At 41.7% G+C, this 20,640-nt stretch overlaps 1 protein-coding gene across 1 annotated transcript in view; it reads left to right on the plus strand.

The window, feature by feature from the left end:
- The window catches only part of ELL (elongation factor for RNA polymerase II), a 56,332-nt gene that overhangs the window by 24,538 nt on the left and 11,154 nt on the right, over window positions 1-20,640 (plus strand). The window contains exons 2-7 of the mRNA XM_081314412.1: window positions 4,355-4,402; window positions 9,980-10,101; window positions 10,395-10,558; window positions 13,577-13,830; window positions 14,994-15,118; window positions 19,607-19,703. Of these exons, the coding sequence (XP_081170538.1) occupies window positions 4,355-4,402; window positions 9,980-10,101; window positions 10,395-10,558; window positions 13,577-13,830; window positions 14,994-15,118; window positions 19,607-19,703 (810 nt within the window). The remainder of the gene's footprint in view (window positions 1-4,354; window positions 4,403-9,979; window positions 10,102-10,394; window positions 10,559-13,576; window positions 13,831-14,993; window positions 15,119-19,606; window positions 19,704-20,640) is intronic.

Raw genomic sequence — 20,640 nt, forward strand, 5'->3', positions numbered from 1 at the left:
AGTAACGCAAGATTACACGAGATCGGTGGGGTGAGATCTCACGCTACTGATCTCGCGTGATCTCTTGGTACTTTAGGCCTCTGTTCTCTGCAATCTGGGCACCGGACACCTTTTCCAGGCTGCTGCTGCCGCCTGAATCTGAGGCTGGGGGAGGATTCTGTGGCCCTCCGGCAGCCCATTTTTGGGCAGCAGCAGCCTGGAGAAGGCGTCCAGTACCCGGATTGGGCCACCAGAGGGCCACGGAAGCGTCCCCTGGCCTCAGATCCGGGCGGAAGCAGAAACGGCGGCAGAGAGGAGACGGATCTTTTCCAGGTGAGTCCACGCGGCAGGAATGGAGGGGGAAGCATGCAGTATCTTTTTTTTTATTAAAGAGTTTTACAATATTTTACAATATATCCCCAAATCCCTCCCACCCCAACCCCCCCACTTCCCACCCCCACTTCCCAGAGCTAAATACAGGATTATAGTTACAACAATCATATTCTAAATAAAAATTCACACAATATACAATCAACCAAATTCGTACTGCGCTTTAACTCTCTCTTAGCATAACTACTAACAATAACAATATCCCACTAAATTCTACTCATAAGCTAAATGGAACTTTTTGGTCCCATATTTGTTTTCAATATAATTTATCCATCTCCTCCAAACTGAAATATATCTCTCCTGTGAGTGATCCTTTAAATAAGCAGAAATCTTGGACATTTCTGCAAGATTAGAAACTTTAAACACCCATTCTTCTACCGTGGGCAGATTGTCCTTCTTCCAATATTGTCCCACCAGTAACCGTGCTGCCGTTATCATATTCAACATCAGATTAGTCTCTTTGACATCACAATTTACAACAATACCCAGTAAGAACAATTGCGGGGAAAACTTTATCTTCCTCTTAAAAATCTTTTGAATGTTCCACCAAATTTTAATCCAGAAGGCTTTTATGTTTCTACAAGTCCACCACATGTGGAAATAGGTAGCTTCTAAGCTACCACACCTCCAACACTTAGACTGCAGATTAGGATACATGTTGGACAACTTCTTGGGATCCAGATGCCATCTATAAAACATTTTGTAAAAATTTTCTCTTAAATTTTGAGCCTGGGTAAATTTAACATTTCTAACCCAAATTATCTCCCAGGTGTCCAACGAGATTGGTTCCTGAATATTTTATGCCCATTTTACCATGCAATCTTTAACCAATTCCGTTTCCGAATCCAATTCAATTAAAGCATTATATATCCTCTTTATATGTGCACATTTTGAATCTCTAATTTGCTTTACTAAATTTTGATCTGTAATTGTGATACCAACTTTTTGATCTGACTTCCACCTAGCTTTCAATTGGGTATATTGAAACCAAGAGTAATTTATGTTTTCTTGTCTTAACTCCTCTGCTCATTTAAGTTGCCAATCATTCCCTTGCAATTTGAGTAGTTCCTTATAAGAAACCATATCCATACTCACTCCCATAGATACACCCTCTATCGCGTGTCCAGGAATTCCCCAAATCGGTATTTTATAATTTAACTTATTATAGTACTTTTTCCAGACACGCAGTAAGGCACTTCTAAGAATATGGGATTTAAAAGCCCTGTCTACCTTCTTATCATAAAGCAAGTATGCATGCCATCCATATACCAAATCCCATCCCTCAAGATGAAGTATTCTCTTGTTAGTTAGATTAAGCCAATCACTAACCCAGGTCAAAGCAGCCGCATCATAGTACAATTTCAAATTCGGCGCCTTGAGTCCCCCTCTTTCCCTGGCATCCTGTAAAATCTTGAATTTAACTCTTGGTTTTTTCCCCGCCCAGATAAATTTGTTAATACCCTTCTGCCATTGATCAAGGTTGGCATCCTTTTTCAGTATAGGTATCATCTGAAACAGAAAGAGGAACTTTGGTAGAACATTCATTTTAACAACTGCAATTCTTCCCAGTAGTGATAATTGTAATTTTTTCCAATTATTTAAGTCCCTTTGTACCTTCAACCATAGTGTTTCATAATTATTCTTATACAATTTTACATTTGAGGCTGCAATATGCACTCCTAGATATTTAACCTTCTTCACTATTTCAAAACCTGTTAAGTTAGATAACATATCCCTTTCACTCGTAGATAAATTCTTGGATAATATCTTAGTTTTATTACTGTTCACCTTAAACCCAGAAACCTTACCATACTGAGTTATAATTTCCATCAAGTCTACAACCGACTGTAGCGGTTGGGATACTGTCACAACCAAGTCATCAGCAAAAGCTCTCAGTCTATAATCATTCTGTTTTATTTTAATTCCCTTTATCAAAGAGGACTCTCGAATTTTAATTAGTAAAATCTCTAATGTTAAAACAAACAATAATGGTGATAGGGGGCAGCCCTGCCTTGTACCTTTTTCAATTCTAAAAGTCTCTGTTAGTCCCCCATTAACTATAATTTGTGCAGTTTGTTGTTGATATATAGCTTTAATAGCATGTAGAAAACCTTCTCCAAAATTCATCTCCTCAACAACTCTTAATAAAAACTGCCAATTCAATTGGTCAAAGGCTTTCTCTGCATCCAAAAATATCAGTGCTGCGGAGACTTGGTTGTTCTTATCCAAATATTCAAGCAAGTTAACAATTTGTCTTACATTATTTTTCATATACCTCCCAGATATAAATCCCGATTGGTCACTATGAATCATTTGTTTCAAAACTTGCATTAATCTATTAGCCAATACTTTCGCAAAGATCTTATAGTCTGTATTTAAGAGCGGTATAGGTCTATAATTTTTAGGTTGGGTAAGATCTTGATCCTCCTTTGGGATCAACGATACAAAAGCTGTCCTCCATGATGGAGGAACTGCGCCTCCAGTCTGAATTTCATTAAACAAAATCTTTAAGGGTTCAATCATTTCAGGCAGCAACTTTTTATAATAAATTGCTGTTAATCCATCTGTTCCTGGAGTTTTGCCCAATTTCAACTGTTTAATAGCTAAAGAAATTTCTTCTGGTGTAATTGGGCAATTCATCTCAAGTTGTTGTTCTTGTGAAAGTCTTGGGAAGTGAGCTCCCTGTAGATACTTATCTATATCTAGAGCTTGTATATTCTATTTAGAATATAATTTCGAGTAAAAATCTAGGAAACTCCTCTTAATCAAATTTTGTTGGTAGACTTCTTTTCCTTTATATTCTATTTTGTCTATAGTACGTAATTTCTGTTTCTTCCTTAATTGATAAGCCAGCCATCTACCAGGCTTGTTGGCGTTACGGAAAGTATTGTGTTTGGCATAACGCAAATTAGTTGCTACTTGATCAGCCAATAGCATATTAAATTGTTCTTTCAATAAATGTATTGAGATCTTTAAATTATTATCCAATGGATTCAAACTAAACTTTTTCTCTTTAATTTTAATCTCTTCCTCAATATCTAAACGTTTTTGCACTTGCTTACGCCTATAAGCATTATTCATATAAATCAAAACCCCTCTCATATAGGCCTTACTAGCATCCCAAACCATTTCCATCGAAGTACTTTTATGCATATTCGTGACAAAAAATTCTTTCATATGTTCTCTACATTTCTGCAAGAACAAGTCATTTGTAAATAAGTTCTCATTCAGCCTCCAGGATCCAGAAGCATGCAGTATCTTAGTGGGTCAGGAAGGCCTTGGGGACCTGTTCCATCACTAGGCTGTCCATGGACTTCCCCACCCTGAGATGCCTCATGTTCACTTAACGAGCCACGTGTGTCTTAATGAGCAAGGGAGTTATCTCGTTTTAGGTACGAGATTCACTCTGACTTTTTGAATTAGAGGAATGGGCAGGCTCCATTACACTCGTAACACCAGAACTACCTGTATATGGGGATGGCTTAGAATAATTTTTGGTGGCCATGGGGAGTAGGTTTATAGTGCAGTGGGCAGCTTCTCTAATATAAATAAATGTAAGCCTAGTGAATCAGGGCAGTCTCCATTTAGATCATTGTTTCTCATCCTCGGCAGCATGAAGATGTGTGGACTTCAATTCCCAGAATTCCCTAGCCAGCCAATCAGGTATCATCGGAAAACATTGTGAAGAAAACACGTCCTTTCCCTATTGCTTGATTTTGGCAGTTGATATTTTAGAATAAATCTCTTTGTACATGGTAGTTCCATTTGATCTTTGTGGCTGATGCATGAACCTTTAACAATGACAAACAGAAGCCAGTTAAAAATGTTTTAAAATAGAGACTTTTAAAGCTCTTAAAATTGATAGAATGCTCCTGGCCTTTTTTTTAGCTATCAAATCAGTCTGCTGTAGCTCAAAGGGAATAGCATCACTGTTAATGCTTAGTAAGTCTTGTGACTCATCTATATTTTTTCCCCTTTTGTATAGGATTCTGTGGGTTTGAAGCCATCAATCCAGTTTCAAGGAAGTCAAGGGGTAAGTTGAAGGATTGTGCTTGATTGGATGTCTGAAAGCCCATTTGTATTTTTCTTTTAAAATTCTTGTGACTTCCACTACACAGATTAAAATTGTTAAAATGTAATAGAGAGCAACACTAGACAAATCTATCTGTACTATTTAGATAATATGCATTAATAAACAATTTAAACCAGTGTTTCTATTCTGACCATCTTGAGATGCATGGACTTCGACTCCCAGACCTCTCAGCAATGGCTATAGTGACCATTGAAGTCCACTCCTTATAAAGTTACTTAGATTGGGAAGCACTCATTTAAATAATTATAAAACTGTTTTTAATGCTACAATTCAAATATTAAAATTTCCAGTGGTTAAAAATGTGTATCATAGTGAACTCGTGATTCTTCCCAGACTGGTTCAGGATGGCCCCACCTCTAATCAGAAATAATATACGGCTCGGGGCTACTAAGTAACTTCAACAATTTAGATAGGAAATTAAATAGTGGCTCTAGCAAGCAAGGTGTCGTGAAGCAGCCAGTTGATTATTATTATTATTATTTTAAAAAAAGATTTTAGGAGAGAATCTCAAAATATTGCATGACTTTACATAGTTTTTTACAGTTAAATTGCTGAATTTGGAGGTAATTAAATGAAATGTGAAAGGGACTTTCCTTCAACCTCTCTTCCTAGTTCCCTCCCTCTGTGTCACATGTGGAGACTGTGAGGTGACCAAAGAAGATCCTCACTTACTTTGTGCATAGAAAAGTTATAAACTCTTGAGTCTGCCCAGTAACGTGTGGTTTCCTACTGCCTCTTCAGTCATGATGAAACCTTCATTGTGTGTGTAAACCTGGCAGCATTTGAGACGGTTGAGGTGTCCCTAAGGCAGCGTATGGCTCAGAAGAATTTTCAAAGATCCAAACCGAGTGACCTGCACTCCTCCTTTGTGGCTACATTAATCATTCAGCATGACCCTGTATGAGCCAAGATGCAGTGATGGATGCAGGTCGTAGCCCAGTGCAGCTTTTCTTGGTAAACATCTTGCCAAACGTGGGAGGGATTCACATCCAGAAACCAAGGACTGTCAAAATTGCTGACTGCTATTTTAAGCTATTATCTGCTTTTAAGTTCCGCAGTGCTACAGTTAAAATGAAACTGTGTGGTCCGGATAACAGGAGTAAATGGAGGAAGAAGGAGGAGGGACCTGAATGAACTTGATTAGACACTTAACCGTGGATATAAACCCCAAGCTGCAGAGCTTTTGAATCGGAAGAACAGGCACTCACCTGTAATTGTAGCCCGAGGTGAATGAGACAGGAGTTAATTGGCTTGCTTAAAAGAGAAGAAACTGCTGGGTGGCAGGCTGAACAGAGCTTGGCCCAGTGGGGCTCACAAGAGTGAGTGCAGGCATGAGTCCCCTGTTTGCCCCTCTGTCAGCAGAATTGTGCTTCCCTGAGAAGGATGGGACGCGGTGGCTCAGTGGGTTAGGACGCTGAGCTTGTCGATCAGATGGTTGGCAGTTTGGCGGGTCGAATCCCGAGTGCCGCGTAACAGAGTGAGCGCCTGTTACTTGTCCCAGCTTCTGCCAACCTAGCAGTTCGAAAGCACGTAAAAATGCAAGTAGAAAAATAGGGACCGCTACGGTGGGAAGGTAACAGCGTTCCGTGCGCCTTTGGCGTCTAGTCATGCCGGCCACATGACCACGGAGACGTCCTCGGACAAGCGCTGGCTCTTCGGCTTTGAAACAGAGATGAGCCCCGGCCCCTAGAGTTGGAAACAACTAGCACGCATGTGCGGGGGAACCTTTACCTTTACCTTTTAGAGAAGGATGCAAGACGAAGCCAGAAGGGAATCAAGGAAACGAAACTGGCTTGGTTGAAGCAGCTCAAGATTATCTGATTGGGAAGATGGAAAAGCAACTCTGCCAGAGGCAGCCACCTATTAGCCATAGAAGGAGCACACCCCGAGTCGTACTTTCTTTCAGCATGTGTGTTGTGCTTTTTAAAAAAATTGTATTTTTAAGACGTTCCTAAAAGAACAATAGGACCTTGGTGACAATCTTGAAAAGATTTATTATATATATCCGCCTGTATAACTGCTGAATTCATTGGGCAGATTTGTAGAGGGTGATTGTGATTATTCCCATAGATGAAAATGTTTTGAAATAAAAACCCCATGGTTAGAGACAGTCTACCTTATTAACCAGACTTTGAGGACAGTCAGGTGTTTGATATTCTACTCCGCACAGTTTTGGACCTTCCAGGCTCGTAGTTACTAGCTGTTGCAAGAGATAGCATAGTGGACCTTGGTCTGATCCAACAGAGCATAGTGACAACTTGCCAGCTTGGCTCGAAATATGTTTTCTTTGTTCCTGCTGTTGGGTTCAAGTGGAGCTGGCAAGAGGTAAACTCTGTCACCTTGGTTATGGGAAGTTTGAGGAATAACAGTACCTATCTTAATTACTGGGCCGCTGTTCATCATCTCACCCATGTACAGCCTTGTTGATTACGGTTAAGATTTTATAAGTTGTGTCAGTGTGGGTGTCCTCCAGTCGTGTCAGCCTCAGCTGCCAGAATTCCCCAGCCACTGTGGCTATTGTTGGGGGTTCAGTGAGTTGAAGTCTGCATATCTGAGGGTGCCCTTCAGGTGTAAATCTTCCAGGCTTTTGAAAGGTCCAGAGGGTTGGTGTTTTTAAGCCAGTTCTACTAGAGCTGGCTTTTCTCAATGCCTCCTTCCCTCAGGGCAGGAGTCTCCAGCCTTGGTAACTTTAAGACTTGTGGACTTCAACTCCCAGGATTCCCCCGCCAGCCATGCTGGCTGAGGAATTCTGGGAGTTAAAGTCCACAGATCTTATAAGTTGCCAAGGTTGGAGGCCCCTACCTTAGGGCCTTTCCCAGACCTCATGAATAGAGAGCTGGAAGGTCAAGATTCACAAATGATCAGAGCTGCAACTCAACTTGAATGCTAAATAGAGAAATGCCTTCCTGAACCTTTGTTTCTTAGATGAAGCCTGCTTGAAAATCCTTTAGCTTATAGAAATCTGCATACTCTAGTAACACCAGGTGGGAAAAGTTAAAGAGTGCATAAGACCAATCTAAGAGTTCAGGAGAGGGACAAATGGCATTGTGGGAGGTAATGGATTTTGGGGGAACCTCAACCCGAATTAAGAGCCTTGCATTACTTCTGAAAATCTTCTCAGTTCAAGTATTAGTTTCCACCAGAAGAAAAGAAAAAAAGGCCGTTATTCTATTCTTGGGAAAACTTGGCCGAAACTAAACATTTTCTCATTTTGGTGGTGGTGTTATCTTTGTTTCGAACAATCGCTTGCAGGGAGCAAAACCAGCAGCTGCAGCTCTTCTATTTTTAAGGGCAGGTGGTGTCCAGAGGAATAAACAGCAGCAGCCTCAGTCTGCCATCAGAGGGATTGCTGCATCTGCAGAGAGGCCCAGAGGCCCTCGAGTGTCTGGCATAAATAATAATTCCCTGGGACCGGTGGCGAGATGCGCGCTCTAGTCCTGAAACAGGCTTGCTTGTAACCGAAATGCTAATTGGGGACTGGAAACCGTGCAGGGTGACCCTTGCCTTCTGTGCTTCACTGCATTTCCTTAGAGGACCCTGTGGCTTTCGATCTGTCAAAGAAATTCTGCAAAAGCACCAAGGTGCTAGTAGGTATGGGTGGCAGCAGAAGAGATGCTTCTGGAACATTCGTGGACCTTTTGCTTATATTCATACTTAGAACCAAACAAATAAAATAAATGTAGATTATTCAGGCAGAAAGCTGTTTCCTGACAGGCTTTTTTTGATCCATCAGGGTCTTTTGGGGGTGGGGTGGGGGGTGTCTTTTTATTTGTTTGCTTTAAATGCTTTACTTATTTTTCATGAGGAAACATGTAAGTGTTGGTGTGGTTATCTGGGAGGGAGCAATTTATGACACCTGTGTCCATGATGTCACTCATCCCACAAATAACTCCAAGTTATCACTTTGGTGTCATTGGGGCTTATAACAAACAGCTGTGAACATGTATGTATTATAATATGTTGTTCTCTCCTGCAAGAATATATATGCAACCCACTGGATTTATTAGCAGTCTGGAATTAATTATAGTGAGCCACGTCTAATCCCCACTTCTTTCTTTCTTTAGCACTAAGTGCTTCTAGACGAGAATATTAGCCTCAATAGAACTCCAAGACTTTTATTCTCTGCCATTCATTGCCTTTGGTTAATGTCATGGTGGACCACCTTTTATTTATTTATTTTATTTATTTTAATCCCATTTATATCCCGCCCTTCTCCGAAGACTCAGGGCGGCTTACAATTTTAAGCACAAACCAATGTGCTTAGCAATAGCACATTTTCTTGCATCTATCTGGAGAAAAACCTATGAACCTACCGTAGACCAAAATGGGAACACAGAATAAGGATTTTGAAGGATTTAAGTTTTGTAACTTCTCATCCCAAGAGATTCTTTTGCATGCTTTCCAGTTTTTCATTGTCACTTTTCTCTTTAAGAGAGGTTCTGCTGACCATCTGCTTTATTCTTCTTATTTAATCTTCTCTTTATTGATTTTTATTTACTCTAGTATTATCTATCTTTTGATTATCGCTTTGTGTTATTTTTTAAAATATAATTTTAAAAAGCTTTAAAGATATTATTGTTGCCAGTTGTTTAAAATAGATATTACCTTTTAATATATGTATGTATATACATACATAGTGATATAACAATTACTGTTGTATAAAGAATTATAGATATTTATTAAAGTAAACTTTACCTCTAATTTAAAAAACTACAAGTACTCCTCGACTTACAAAAGTTCATTTAGTGACCATTCAAAGTTCCAGCAGGACTGAAAAAAGTGACATGACCATTTTTCACACTTAACAACGGTTGCAGCATCCCCATGGTCACGCAATCAAAATTCGTACGCTTGGCAACTGGCTCATATTTATGACGGTTGCTGTATCCCATGGTCATGTGATCGATCACCTTTTGCAACCTTCTGACAGGCAAAGTCAATGGGAAAGTCAGATTCACTTAACAACTAAAGTGACTCACTTAACAAAATTGTGGCAAGAAAGGTCATAAAATGGGGCAAAATTTACTTAACAAATGTCTCAACAACAGAAATTTTGGGCTCAGTTGTGGTCTTAAGATGAGGAATACCTATATAAAGGAAAAAACGGGGGGGGGGAACTAAACTACCCGGGAGGAAAAAGAGGGGGGGGGAAGACAGACAAGAAAAAGCATTTTAAAAATAAAGAGCAATGAGCAAAACCAAAGCTTTAAAAAAAACATATAAAGAAATAGAAATTTTCTATTTTTTTCTCTATCCGAGACTCCGAAATTTGGAGTATTTATTTAGCTGAGTGGATATCTCACCTGGAATAAATCACCTTCTCATTTCTTAGGTCCTTAAAGAAGGCTGCATCTCTTTCTGGGTAGATGCACTGGATTCTCCTCCTATCCCCTCCACAGCCAATCTTTTGATTTAATTAGACTCCATAATAGCCTGGACTTTCTTTCATTGGAATTCAGACCTGTTTAATCTTTCTTGCTGGGACAGATATTTATATTTCCTATTCTTCTAAAACAGCACATCTCAATACCGAGACCAGACTGCCCAACAGGAGTTCGGACATTTTCCTTTTATCTCTCTAATATTGGCAAGGACAGCCCTCAGGGGAGTTTTGATTGCATCCAGCAATATGTGTCCAGGTGAGGAATGCTATGTGTTGGCAGGAGCTGCTTCCTGACGTAGACGTCCCTACGGGCTCTTCCCTGCGAAGCCTGGTCCACCTCTGTAAAAGAGTGGTGTGCATCAGGCGTGACCTGGTACCAAGCAGGCCCCTGGAACAAAGGGCTCAATGAACTAGAGAATAATGCAGGTTTCAGTGGGATATAATGAGTGTGTGTGTGAGAGTGTGTGTGTGTGTGAGAGAGAGAGAGAGAGAGAGATTGTGACAAAAGCTTAATTTCTGACTCCCCCCCCCCTTTTTTTTTTAATACAGCAATGGTAACATTCAGCTGGATTGCCTTGGCAGCATCCAGGACAAAATCACTGTCTGTGCCACCGATGAATCCTACCAGAAGGCAAAGCAGAGCATGGCCCTGGTGGAAGAGGAGACACGGAGCCGGGGCGCCATTGTCATCAAGCCTGGAAGGCGTTACGTTGGTAAGTCTGGGGCTTTTTTGTTTTGCACACACGGAGACGCATGTGAATTCAACACCGACCTGGAAGGTGAATAGTGAAAAGTTGCCTATATATCTAGCCATTAGTTTGTAGTAGCATTGGCGATTACAGACATTTCCTAAACAAGTGCAAGATAACATTTACAGAATCCTTGTGGTTTGTGATCATTTAGAACATTGTTTGTCAAACTAGGCAATTTCAAGATGTGTGGACTTCAATTGTCCAGCCAGCTAGAATCGGGGAGTTGAAGTCCATGTATTTTAAAATTGCCAAGTTTGGAAAAACACTGATTTAAAGGTAATCCAGCAGCATGCCTTTTTTGTTTTTCTAAAAACAGGAAGGAAAAGTGCATGGAGTAGCAAATAGTGGAGACACAAAGAGTTAATCAGCCTTTCTTCCTGCCATGCTGACTGGAGAATGTTGGCCTTAGTCCACGCAGCTGGATGGCATCCAGATTGGTAGGAGGTTGGCCCAGTGGGCTGCTTTCATCAAAAGCAAGGGTCAGAATCTGAGTATTTCCAGCAAAGGGTTCCCAGTATAGTATTTTGAGAACCACCTGACCAGATACATTAACCCCAAAAGGACTGGAGGGCAGCAGCACACATTCACTGGAGCAGGGGTCCCCAACCCATGGTCCATGGACCGGTACCTACCGGCCCGCGGCATGCCAGCAAACCGGTCCGCACAAACAAGCAAAGCTCCATCCGTGGGATGCAGGCAGCACACAAAACCACGCCCTCTCCGGTCCGTGGAAAAAAACTTATCTCTACAGAACCGGTCCCTGGTGCCCAAAAAGTTGGGGGCCTCTGCACTAGAGGGGTCATCTCTGATCTGTGACGCCTTCTTGTCTCAGAGCCCGGGAGAGAGATCTTCCCAACTTCATGACTTGGCCTGTATTTCCCCCTCATCCTCAGCGAATCTGAACTTAGAAGCTGTAGAGGTTTATCAGCTGTGGTTGGCAAGCTACCCTGACTCATCATTTTCTGAGTCAGTTACACATTTCAACCAGACCAAAAGTCAAGCCTTCAGGAAGGAAGTGTGGTCTGCTCTTCTGGGAAAAGCACCAGTGGGTTTGCTGGAGCAGTGCTTATCAGAGGAGCAGTGGAAGAGGTTGGCTTGCTGGTGGATGGGAAACTACGTGCCTTAAATTAAACCATAAGGTTGGACTGGGAGAATGTCTCCTCCCATGTGGGTGTGCCTTCCTGGATATGACTGCTTCACTGCATGTGTTGCTCCTGACTTATTTTTTTTATTTTTTTTTACTGTCAATTGAAGCTGGCCTCGGTGTGGTATTTTTTTTTTTTTTGCACATGATGTAGCTGGAAATATATTGTTTTTTTCTAAAATAAATGCCTTTTATAAAGCTCCTCAGCAATCTATGCTCTGTGCTGAAACCGCCAAATCAAAGACAAACTTCGCCAAATCAAAGACAAACTTCATGTCTATCGAGATTTTTTTTTATATAAAAAAAGGGTTAGATAAACACGGAGGCAAAAAAGGGCTCTTTTTATTACAACATCATTCCCCCCCCCTTTATTTGATTTTGCCTTTCACATGGCTTTTATCCCATTGTCATATCTGGATCAAAATGGCGGCGTGAGGGAACTTTTTTTTTTTTAAGTGAAAGATTTTCAAAGCCCATATGAAATCTTGAATGTGAATATGGGGAAATTTCTGTGAAGGTCAAGCACTCTAGATCAGAACTGGGACAGCTGTCCTCAATTTGTGGCATGTGGCATGCAAAATAGGGCTGGCTTCTCTCTCTCTCTCTCTCTCTCTCTCTCTCTCTCTCTCTCTCTCTCTCTCTCTCTCTCTCTCTCTCTGCTGACATGAGCAACAAATGAGAAGAATACACAGGTTTCTAGATAGCAGACTCTAATAGCTTGTATCGAGAGAGAAACGTAGGCTCCCCTTAATTGGCTATATTCTGATGGAGATTGGACAGGTGTCTATCTAAGAAGTTACAGTTTGGGTTCCTGTTTTGAGTTAAGTGGCCCCTTCCAGCTTGGGGATTTTGTGATACTTTGAGACCAGAAGCCTTTGCAGCTGTTTTGGGGAACTGTAATCTAGCCTATCTAAAAAGCCGCAGGTTGGAGAAAGCTAGGGTTAGCGTCCTGCATCACAGCAGCATTGCCTAACGGAGGAAAAAAAGCTTAAAAGTGGGCTTTGTAAAATGAGGACTTACCCGCAAGAACTAGAAGAACAGACTACACTATTTACGACTATCAGAAAAAGAATAAGTGTGAATAGATTATTACAAACAGAGAGGCTGCATATATATATGTCAGTGGCTGAATTGGACCAGCTGCCATTTATCATATTAATCATAGGAGATGAAAGGAACAATCTGGCTGCTGAGTTGATGTTCCTACTGGGTGTATAGAAATCAGAATTAAAGCATTCTTGACAGATAGCTGAACTCTGTGGAAGTATTTACTAATACAGGGAATGATTAAGTTGGCATGAGGAGTTTTAAAAAGGGTTCATAGCCACAGTGACATCTGCATTAGCCACAACAGCATAATATATGCTTTTAAGGAGAACTACCTTTGACACTGTTCAGAAACTTCAGCTGACTTGAAACCAGGCCACTGAGACAGAGGATGTGACTCTCTTGTTACAACAGCTTCATTGGTTCCTGATCCTGTTCAAGAGATAAAACAAGTGGTTATGACTCATAAAGACTGAACAGGTTTGGCTGTAAATTACTTAAGTCCTATCTTTGGAGCTAATCCTCACATTGCAATAGTTATAAATCTGCATCTTTGCTTGATCACCATTCTGGTTGACCCAGCGCTGCCCATTTATTATTAAAAGAAAGAATCACAAACTCAAAAACTGCAGAAGTAACTTAGATGTCAATAGCGGTGCTTTGTTGAGTATGCTAAGTGTTTTACGGGCTGTATGAATATTAATTCCAGGCTGACTTTGTCTGAAAAGAATAAAATAGCTCCAAGCTCCTGTGTTCTCTTCCTTTTCCCCAATTTCCCCAATCCATAGGAAAGACCGTTAAGATGCGCAAGCCTGCACCAGGGGTTTCCGACACTGTTCCCTCACGGATACGCCCAACCCCTGTCAACCTCGCCAGTGCCATCAAGAAGGGCAATAGTGCCGTCTCCCAGAGGCCTTTCAGAGATCGGGTGATGCACCTGCTGGCTCTCAAACCTTATAAGAAACCGGAACTCCTCCTCAGGTTGCAAAAAGATGGCCTTTCTCCACAAGATAAGGATTCCTTGGACAGCCTCTTGCAGCAGGTAAATTCAGATATTGTTATGAAACGCCTACGTGCGCACCTGCGGTCGGCTGTTGGAAGAAATGGAGTCATCTCCATCGAGGACAGCCAGAGGTGGTTCACTAAATTATCTTAATAATTTAGTCCAACTTCAGTAACTTTTAAGACCGGTGGACTTCAGCTCCCAGAATTCTGTCTGAGAGTTGGAAGATCACAAATCTTAAAGTTGCCAAGGTTGGACACCCCCGATCTAAACGAAGCGTCCCCATGCAGAAGCTGCACACTAGGGAAAGCCCACTGCCTCATTCTTGCTCATGGTTGGTTGTTGTTAGATGCTTAATAATGTATTAGGTGAGTGATGTTTTAGAAAACATAAGAAAGAGTGTCCTGTACAGGTAACTTACTCAACTTATGACCAGTCACTTAGCCACTTTTCAGAGTTATGATGGGCATGACCGTGTTTTACAATGGTTTTGCTGTCCCTTCCAGTTTTGGGTAAAATTTCACCATAGCAAACAATGGGTTCACTTAATGACTGTGGTGCTTGCTTAACCGTGGCCTTCTTTTTATGACTGCCACTAAAAAGGTAGTAAAATTGGGTCAGCCACATGTTTGACTCATTTTATGGCCATAATGGGCAAGTTCCATTACAGTCGTATCTTGAGGACTGCCTGTAATCAGGAGAAGTGGGAGAAGACTATATTTATAGCTCTGAGCAGCCCTTCTATGCTGCTCTTACCTTGCTTCTTTGTTCTTACCAAGGTGCATATTCACTTTCTCCTCTCAGTAAAAGATCAGTCAAGGAGCAGAACAAATTACAGAGGGATTTTCCTCAAAATTGTAATCTTGTTGTTCAAGTTCTTAAAATCTTGTGTTCTTTCTCCAGGCAGCCAAGAAATGTAGAGTTAGACTTTGAAGCTTTTGTTCCACATTCATGAGAGCTAGAACCTCTTATGTGGTTCATAAGGCTCATAAGAAAAGCCTTTTTTAAAAAAATGCTGAATCCTGCTCTTTAACGGATGGCTTGGCAAAACGCAAAAGAACCCCACAGATGTGTGGTTTTTCATGCCACCCTGGTGCAATTAAGTCCTTGTCTGATGCTTTTAGAGGGCTGCAATTATACTTGGTCTCTCTGGCTTCCATCCAGCGTATTTAAACTCCTTCCCCCTCTGACCCGTCCCACAGGTTGCAAATGTGAATGCCAAAGACAGCACATGCACCCTGAAAGATTATCTTTACAAAGAGGTGCAGAAGGACTGGCCCGGCTACTCAGAAGGAGACCAACAGCTGCTGAATAGGATCCTTTTCCGGTAGGAGCTCCAGGGTCTCTTTCAGAATCAGTTAACGCATTTAACTGTACTCAATTTATTTGTCCATTGGTTTATTTGTTTGTGTCTCATTCCTTGAAGACTCTTGAGTTGGCTTATAGATTAAAAGAAAAGCAATACGTATAAAAAAGAGATCACAGCCAATCGAAGGAGCAAAACACCCCATCCATAAGCCAAACCTTAAATAGAGGCTGCACAATCGTCTAGTTCCAAGGCCTAGGAGAACAACTAGATTTTTAGTAGTTTCCTGGACATCATAAGGGTGGGAGCTGCATGGATCTGCATGCCTGGAGGGCAGGCACTGTAACAGAATAGGCACTTCCTGGGTCCCGTAAGATGACACTCTGGTCAATAGGATCCGGAATATACACACCTTGCTTGATTTTACTGGCTGAGCAGAATCAAGAAGTATAATGCTGATCCAGTGGTCACTAACAGGCTACTTCCTTCCCCCACCTTGGTCATTAATAAGTTTCCTCATTTGTTTTTGTTTTTTTGTCTTGGAATCTGCTTTTGGAGAATATTCTCTGGCAATTACAGGCAGAAGGAAGACTGAGGTCTCCTTTTGGAGACTCCCCGTCAACATGACAAAAATGACAGATGCTTTTCCCTTTCAAAGTTAACCTCTTAGGGTAAGCTCACTTATGTTCTTGGATCAGACCAGCGATAGTTCACGCTGTTGCAACCTATTAGTGCCTCCACTCTGGCCATCTTTTGGCAAGTTGCTTTTAGGGATTGCAAGGGAAGCATGTTCTTGAGGGGAGCAACCATTTTAGGAGAGCGGAAGTCACAAAGGCCAGGTTTGCTGTGTCCTTAACTCTTGCCATTGTTTTTCATGGAGTTGTGAGATGGTAACTCCAGACATCACTCTTGGCTAAGCCATGCTGGCTTGAGCTGTTTTTGTGTCTCACTCCTTGAGGTCTCTGAGTGGCTTGAAGTTCTACAATGTCTGGAAATGGCCATTGGGATTTCCCATCCCAACTAAAAGTATATTTGGCCTTCCTGGGAGCTGCAGATTGCTTTCCTGTGGAATATAACATGTATAGGTAGTCCTCGACTTGACTGGCCACTTAGCAACCATTCAAAGTTATGACAGACCCCCCCTCCCCCCGCCACCTCCCAAAAAAAAGGTACTTACCCATTTTCGAAGTTCTGATGGCCACATGCACACACATTCCTGCAATCACATGATCACATTTTGGGTGTTTGGCAACTGACTCACTTTTATGGCTGTTTGCAGCATCCTGCGATCATGAGACCATAATTGTTTATGTTTTTTTGCCCTTTTCTGCTGTCTATCTCTGACTTCTGGCCAAAAAAAATGCCCATTGGAAAATTGATTCACTTAATGACCACTGTGTTTGCTTAATGGCCACTGCAAAATGGGGCACAGTCATGTGGTGATCCACTTAAAAAGCATGACTTGCTATCATAAATTCCAGGCTGAGTTACAATTGTACATCAAGGACTACCTGTAAGACTTTAGAACAGTGTTTCTCTAGCTTGAAGATGTGTGGATTTCAACTGCTGGACTTCCCTTGCCAGCGTGCTGGGAATTGAAATTCACAAATCCTCAACATGCCAAGGTTGAGAAATGCCATTTTAAAACCTCAGTTTGAATTTGTAATAGCCCAGAATTGAGACTGACAGAGATTAAGCCCAAGAATCTCTTGTTAAATTGTATTTCCAGGTATCCCTTAACTGATCGTGCTGACTTAAGAATTCTAGGAATTTGTTCCACAACATTCCTTATTCCTAAATCATCTTCATTGTGCTCTAGATCAATATTTCTCAAGCTCGGCAACCAGTTGAGAAAGACTGCTCTAGATGCCTGGGAAAATAAGCTTAGAAATCTATGGCTAAAATCTGCATGAAATTGCAGGATCCTTGGAAGTAATAAATCGTGATTTTCAGTTTTGGAGAATGGGGGAATTACAGCCCGTTCCTCTCAGAGGCAAGCAAAACGGATCGAGAACAGAGGAGTTGAGCCAGTTTGCAAAACCTTGTCCCTTTGCTTTTCTTGGGACAAGACACAGAATTATATTGTAATAACTGGAATATACTTTGTCGCCTTCTGGGCTTCTTTTGGTTGGTTTTTTGTTTGCCCAGGCAGCTTTATCCGTTCCACACTCTATTTTTAGGTTACTGCTTATCCACAGGCCAAAAAAATAAATAGGAGAAGGAAAGGGGCATACAAGTCACCACCTCTTTTTCCTCTGGAGGACTTGAATTGATACAGCCGTTCCAGCCCATGCCCTGATTCTGTGCAGTCTGTGTATAATTTGTAATTTTCCATTTAATTATAATTCAGCAGTTGGGTTTCGGTGCCCATCAGTTCCCCTCATTTGCCAAAGAAAACTCCCGGACGTTCAGATTCTTGTTAAACCAACAGCGTCTCTCCTCTGAGCCAGCTGGGTTTACAAACTGTGGAAATTGTGCAAACAGGACAGGAAAAAGGAAAGAGAGTTCTTGTTTGCCTTAGCAAAAAAAGAAAGTGTGTGTGTGTGTGTGTGTGTGTGTGTGTGAATCAAATGAAAAACATGGCAATAGAAACAGAAGACATGACACATTGGGGAAATGGAGCCATCTCTTGCTTAATTAGCAGTGAGGAAGAGCAGCATTTGTGCGAGTCCTGTCTGTTTCCTGTGCACACACGCACACCCGCACACATCCCTGTACAACACCAGGAGTGGGAAACCCCCAGAGTCTGGCCAGGTGAACACTTACCTTTGCCTTTGTTTGCAGTTGCTGAAAAACACTTTCTGTCCTACAAAACGATTGCCTTTGCTGGCTTTCTGGTCAGGAAAAACCATCCAGCATTGGAGTAAAAAAATATGGTCAGCCTAAAATTTAATCTTCACCAGACGACCCTTGAATGGGTCATCCTTTGAGAGATAAGGTAGCAAAGTCTGATGTGATCAGAATAAACACTAAAGTTAGGCTGAACGTATTTATTTTTATTCCAATGCGGGATGGTCCCATGAGATCAAAGAGGAATTTATAGAATTTAAGAAGTCTGTATTAATTAAGAAGTTAGAACTTCCTAACAGGGAGGACAATTAACCAGTGGAACAGCTTGTCAGCAGAAGTTGTAGGTGCTTCACCACTGGAGGTTTTTAAGAAAAGATTGGACAACCACCTGTCTGAAATGGTATAGAGCAGGGATAGGCAACCTTGGCTCTTTTATGACTCGTGGACTTCAACTCCCAGAATTCCTCAGCCAGCCATGTTGAATTCTGGGAGTTGAAGTCCACGAGTCATAAAAGAGCCAAGGTAGCCTACCCCTGGTATAGAGTCTCCTGCTTGAGCAGGGGGTTGGACTAGAAGACCTCCAAGGTCCCTTCCAGCTCTATTCTGATTGAATGGAACAGGAATAGGAATGCAATACGATACAATACAGGTAGTCCTTGATTTACAACAGTTCATTTAGTGATCGAAGTTACAACGGCAGTGAAAAAAGTAACTTATGACCATTTTTCACACTTTTGACCATTGCAGCATCCCCATGGATACATGATTTATGTTTGGATGCTTGACAACTGACTCACATTTATGACAGTTGCAGTGTCCCAGAGTTACGTGATCTCCTTTGGCGACCTTCTGACAAGCAAAGTCAATGGGGAAACCAGATTCACTTAACAACCATGTTAGTAATTGTAAGAACTGCAGTGATTCAGTTAACAAATTGTGTTTGTAAATTGAGAACTACCTGTACAATACAATGCATGCTATGCTATGCTATGCTGTACTACACTACACTACACTACTCTACACTTCACACTATACTACACTATAATGGCAAAGTGTGGTTAGACACTCAAGGAATTTGTTTCCGGTGCATAAGCTTTCAGTGTATATACAAAACACCAAAGTAATAATAATCATAATAACCAAGTAATCACCATAATTAATATATCATAAATAGAAAAAATAATTGTAGTGGCAAATGAACTTATTCAATAATAAGTCAGTATTTACTTACTTAAGCTGATAAACAGAAGGACCACAGACAGGCAAAAAAGCAGTGGGAATTTCAAGTTTCAACTTCCTGCCAGCTTCCCCACTGTTTTTGCGGGAAAATGGCAAGGAGCATCAGAAATCACAGTCGTGCGACTGTGGGGATGGATGCTGCAATGCCCACAACTTTGCAAATAAAACTGAGCATCGTGGAAATATCAAAACCACAGGAGTAATGGGTCGTGGATTTAAGTTAGGAGGTGTTAGGTTGCTTGAGTCAAAAATTGCTGTGGTATAATGTATTGTTTGGACTAAACGTGAGGGGACAAAAAAGCTAAACACAAAAGAGTTTTGGTCATACGTAGAGAGATATGTAGTAAATGGAGGTGTTTTTTTTTAAAAAAAAAACACGTTTGGCACTTTGATCCAGAATGTTTTAACTTGCTCCTGGCTCAGTGGCTTCGGTCGTTGATGCTTTACTTGAGAGCCAATGCTGGGCCGTTCTTTTTCCAGGAAACTCTGCCCGCCACAGAATCCCAGCTGCGTCCCTGAGAATTCTGCTCCCAGCCCGCCAAGGGACACCGCAAACGTTTCTTCCTCCCCTCCCCAGGTGAGTGGGAATCTCTCACGGCTTACATATCATCCACGATATGAGGTTGATACACCTTTTCAAATTGGCCGGGCAGTTCCAGGCTTCAGTGCATACACAAATATTGTTGAAGGCCCTTGCTGTTGTCTTAAAAAACACACCCCCTTGTTCTAGTGTAAAGTTTCACTCGGAGGCAGCAGTTGTGTAAAGGGGCTTTCCAAGCCCATGCTGGCTGGGCTTGGTGTGCTGCAACGATTACCCCCATATCTGCCTTCCTCTTGCCTCCCATACTGTCAGAAGGTGGTTTGTAAAGCAGGCCTTCGTCACTCGGCTTCCTTGATGATGTGCGGGCTGCCCACAGGTGAGTTCCAGTTTCCTCTCCAGCTGGAGGCTGCCAGGGAGCTACTCGCTGGCCCCTCCCTCCCTGGTGGGAAGCAAGGCTACTCCACCCTTCCTCACATCAAGAGTTGAATTAAAAGGCTTTGCCTGCCTGTTCCATGAGACTTCTTGCTGCTTCTTTGCAGGAAGAGATTGGTGGTGGAGGAAGAGGATCTTTCCCCACCCCAAAAAAAAACCCTAACCCTTCGAACTGCTCAGAAGAGTTTCCGTGACTGACATTGAAAGCTGTTGTGGTCAGGCTAGTAGGACTTGGCTGAAGGAATGGGTACTTTCATCTAGGAAAGTGTAGCTTTCAATTTCCCTGATTGTCTATATGGAGATTCTCATCCGCCAGTCGTGGTTGTCCCAAAGGTGTTTTCCAAAAGGCAACTGGACTTTCTGGGGTAATTTTTTTTTTCCTCGAAAAAGGTTTCGATTTTTCCTCCCTCAAGAAGCTTCTTCAGTTCTAGCTTCTTTTTCGACTTCCCTGCTTTAAATTTATGTCCAGTTTTTATCTTTGGACCAGCCCTTTTTCAAACACGCCAACTTTTAAGATAAGCGGCCTTCAGGTCCCAGAATT

The sequence above is a fragment of the Vipera berus genome, assembly GCF_964194415.1.
Source record: "Vipera berus genome assembly, chromosome: 1".
NCBI lineage: Eukaryota > Metazoa > Chordata > Lepidosauria > Squamata > Viperidae > Vipera > Vipera berus.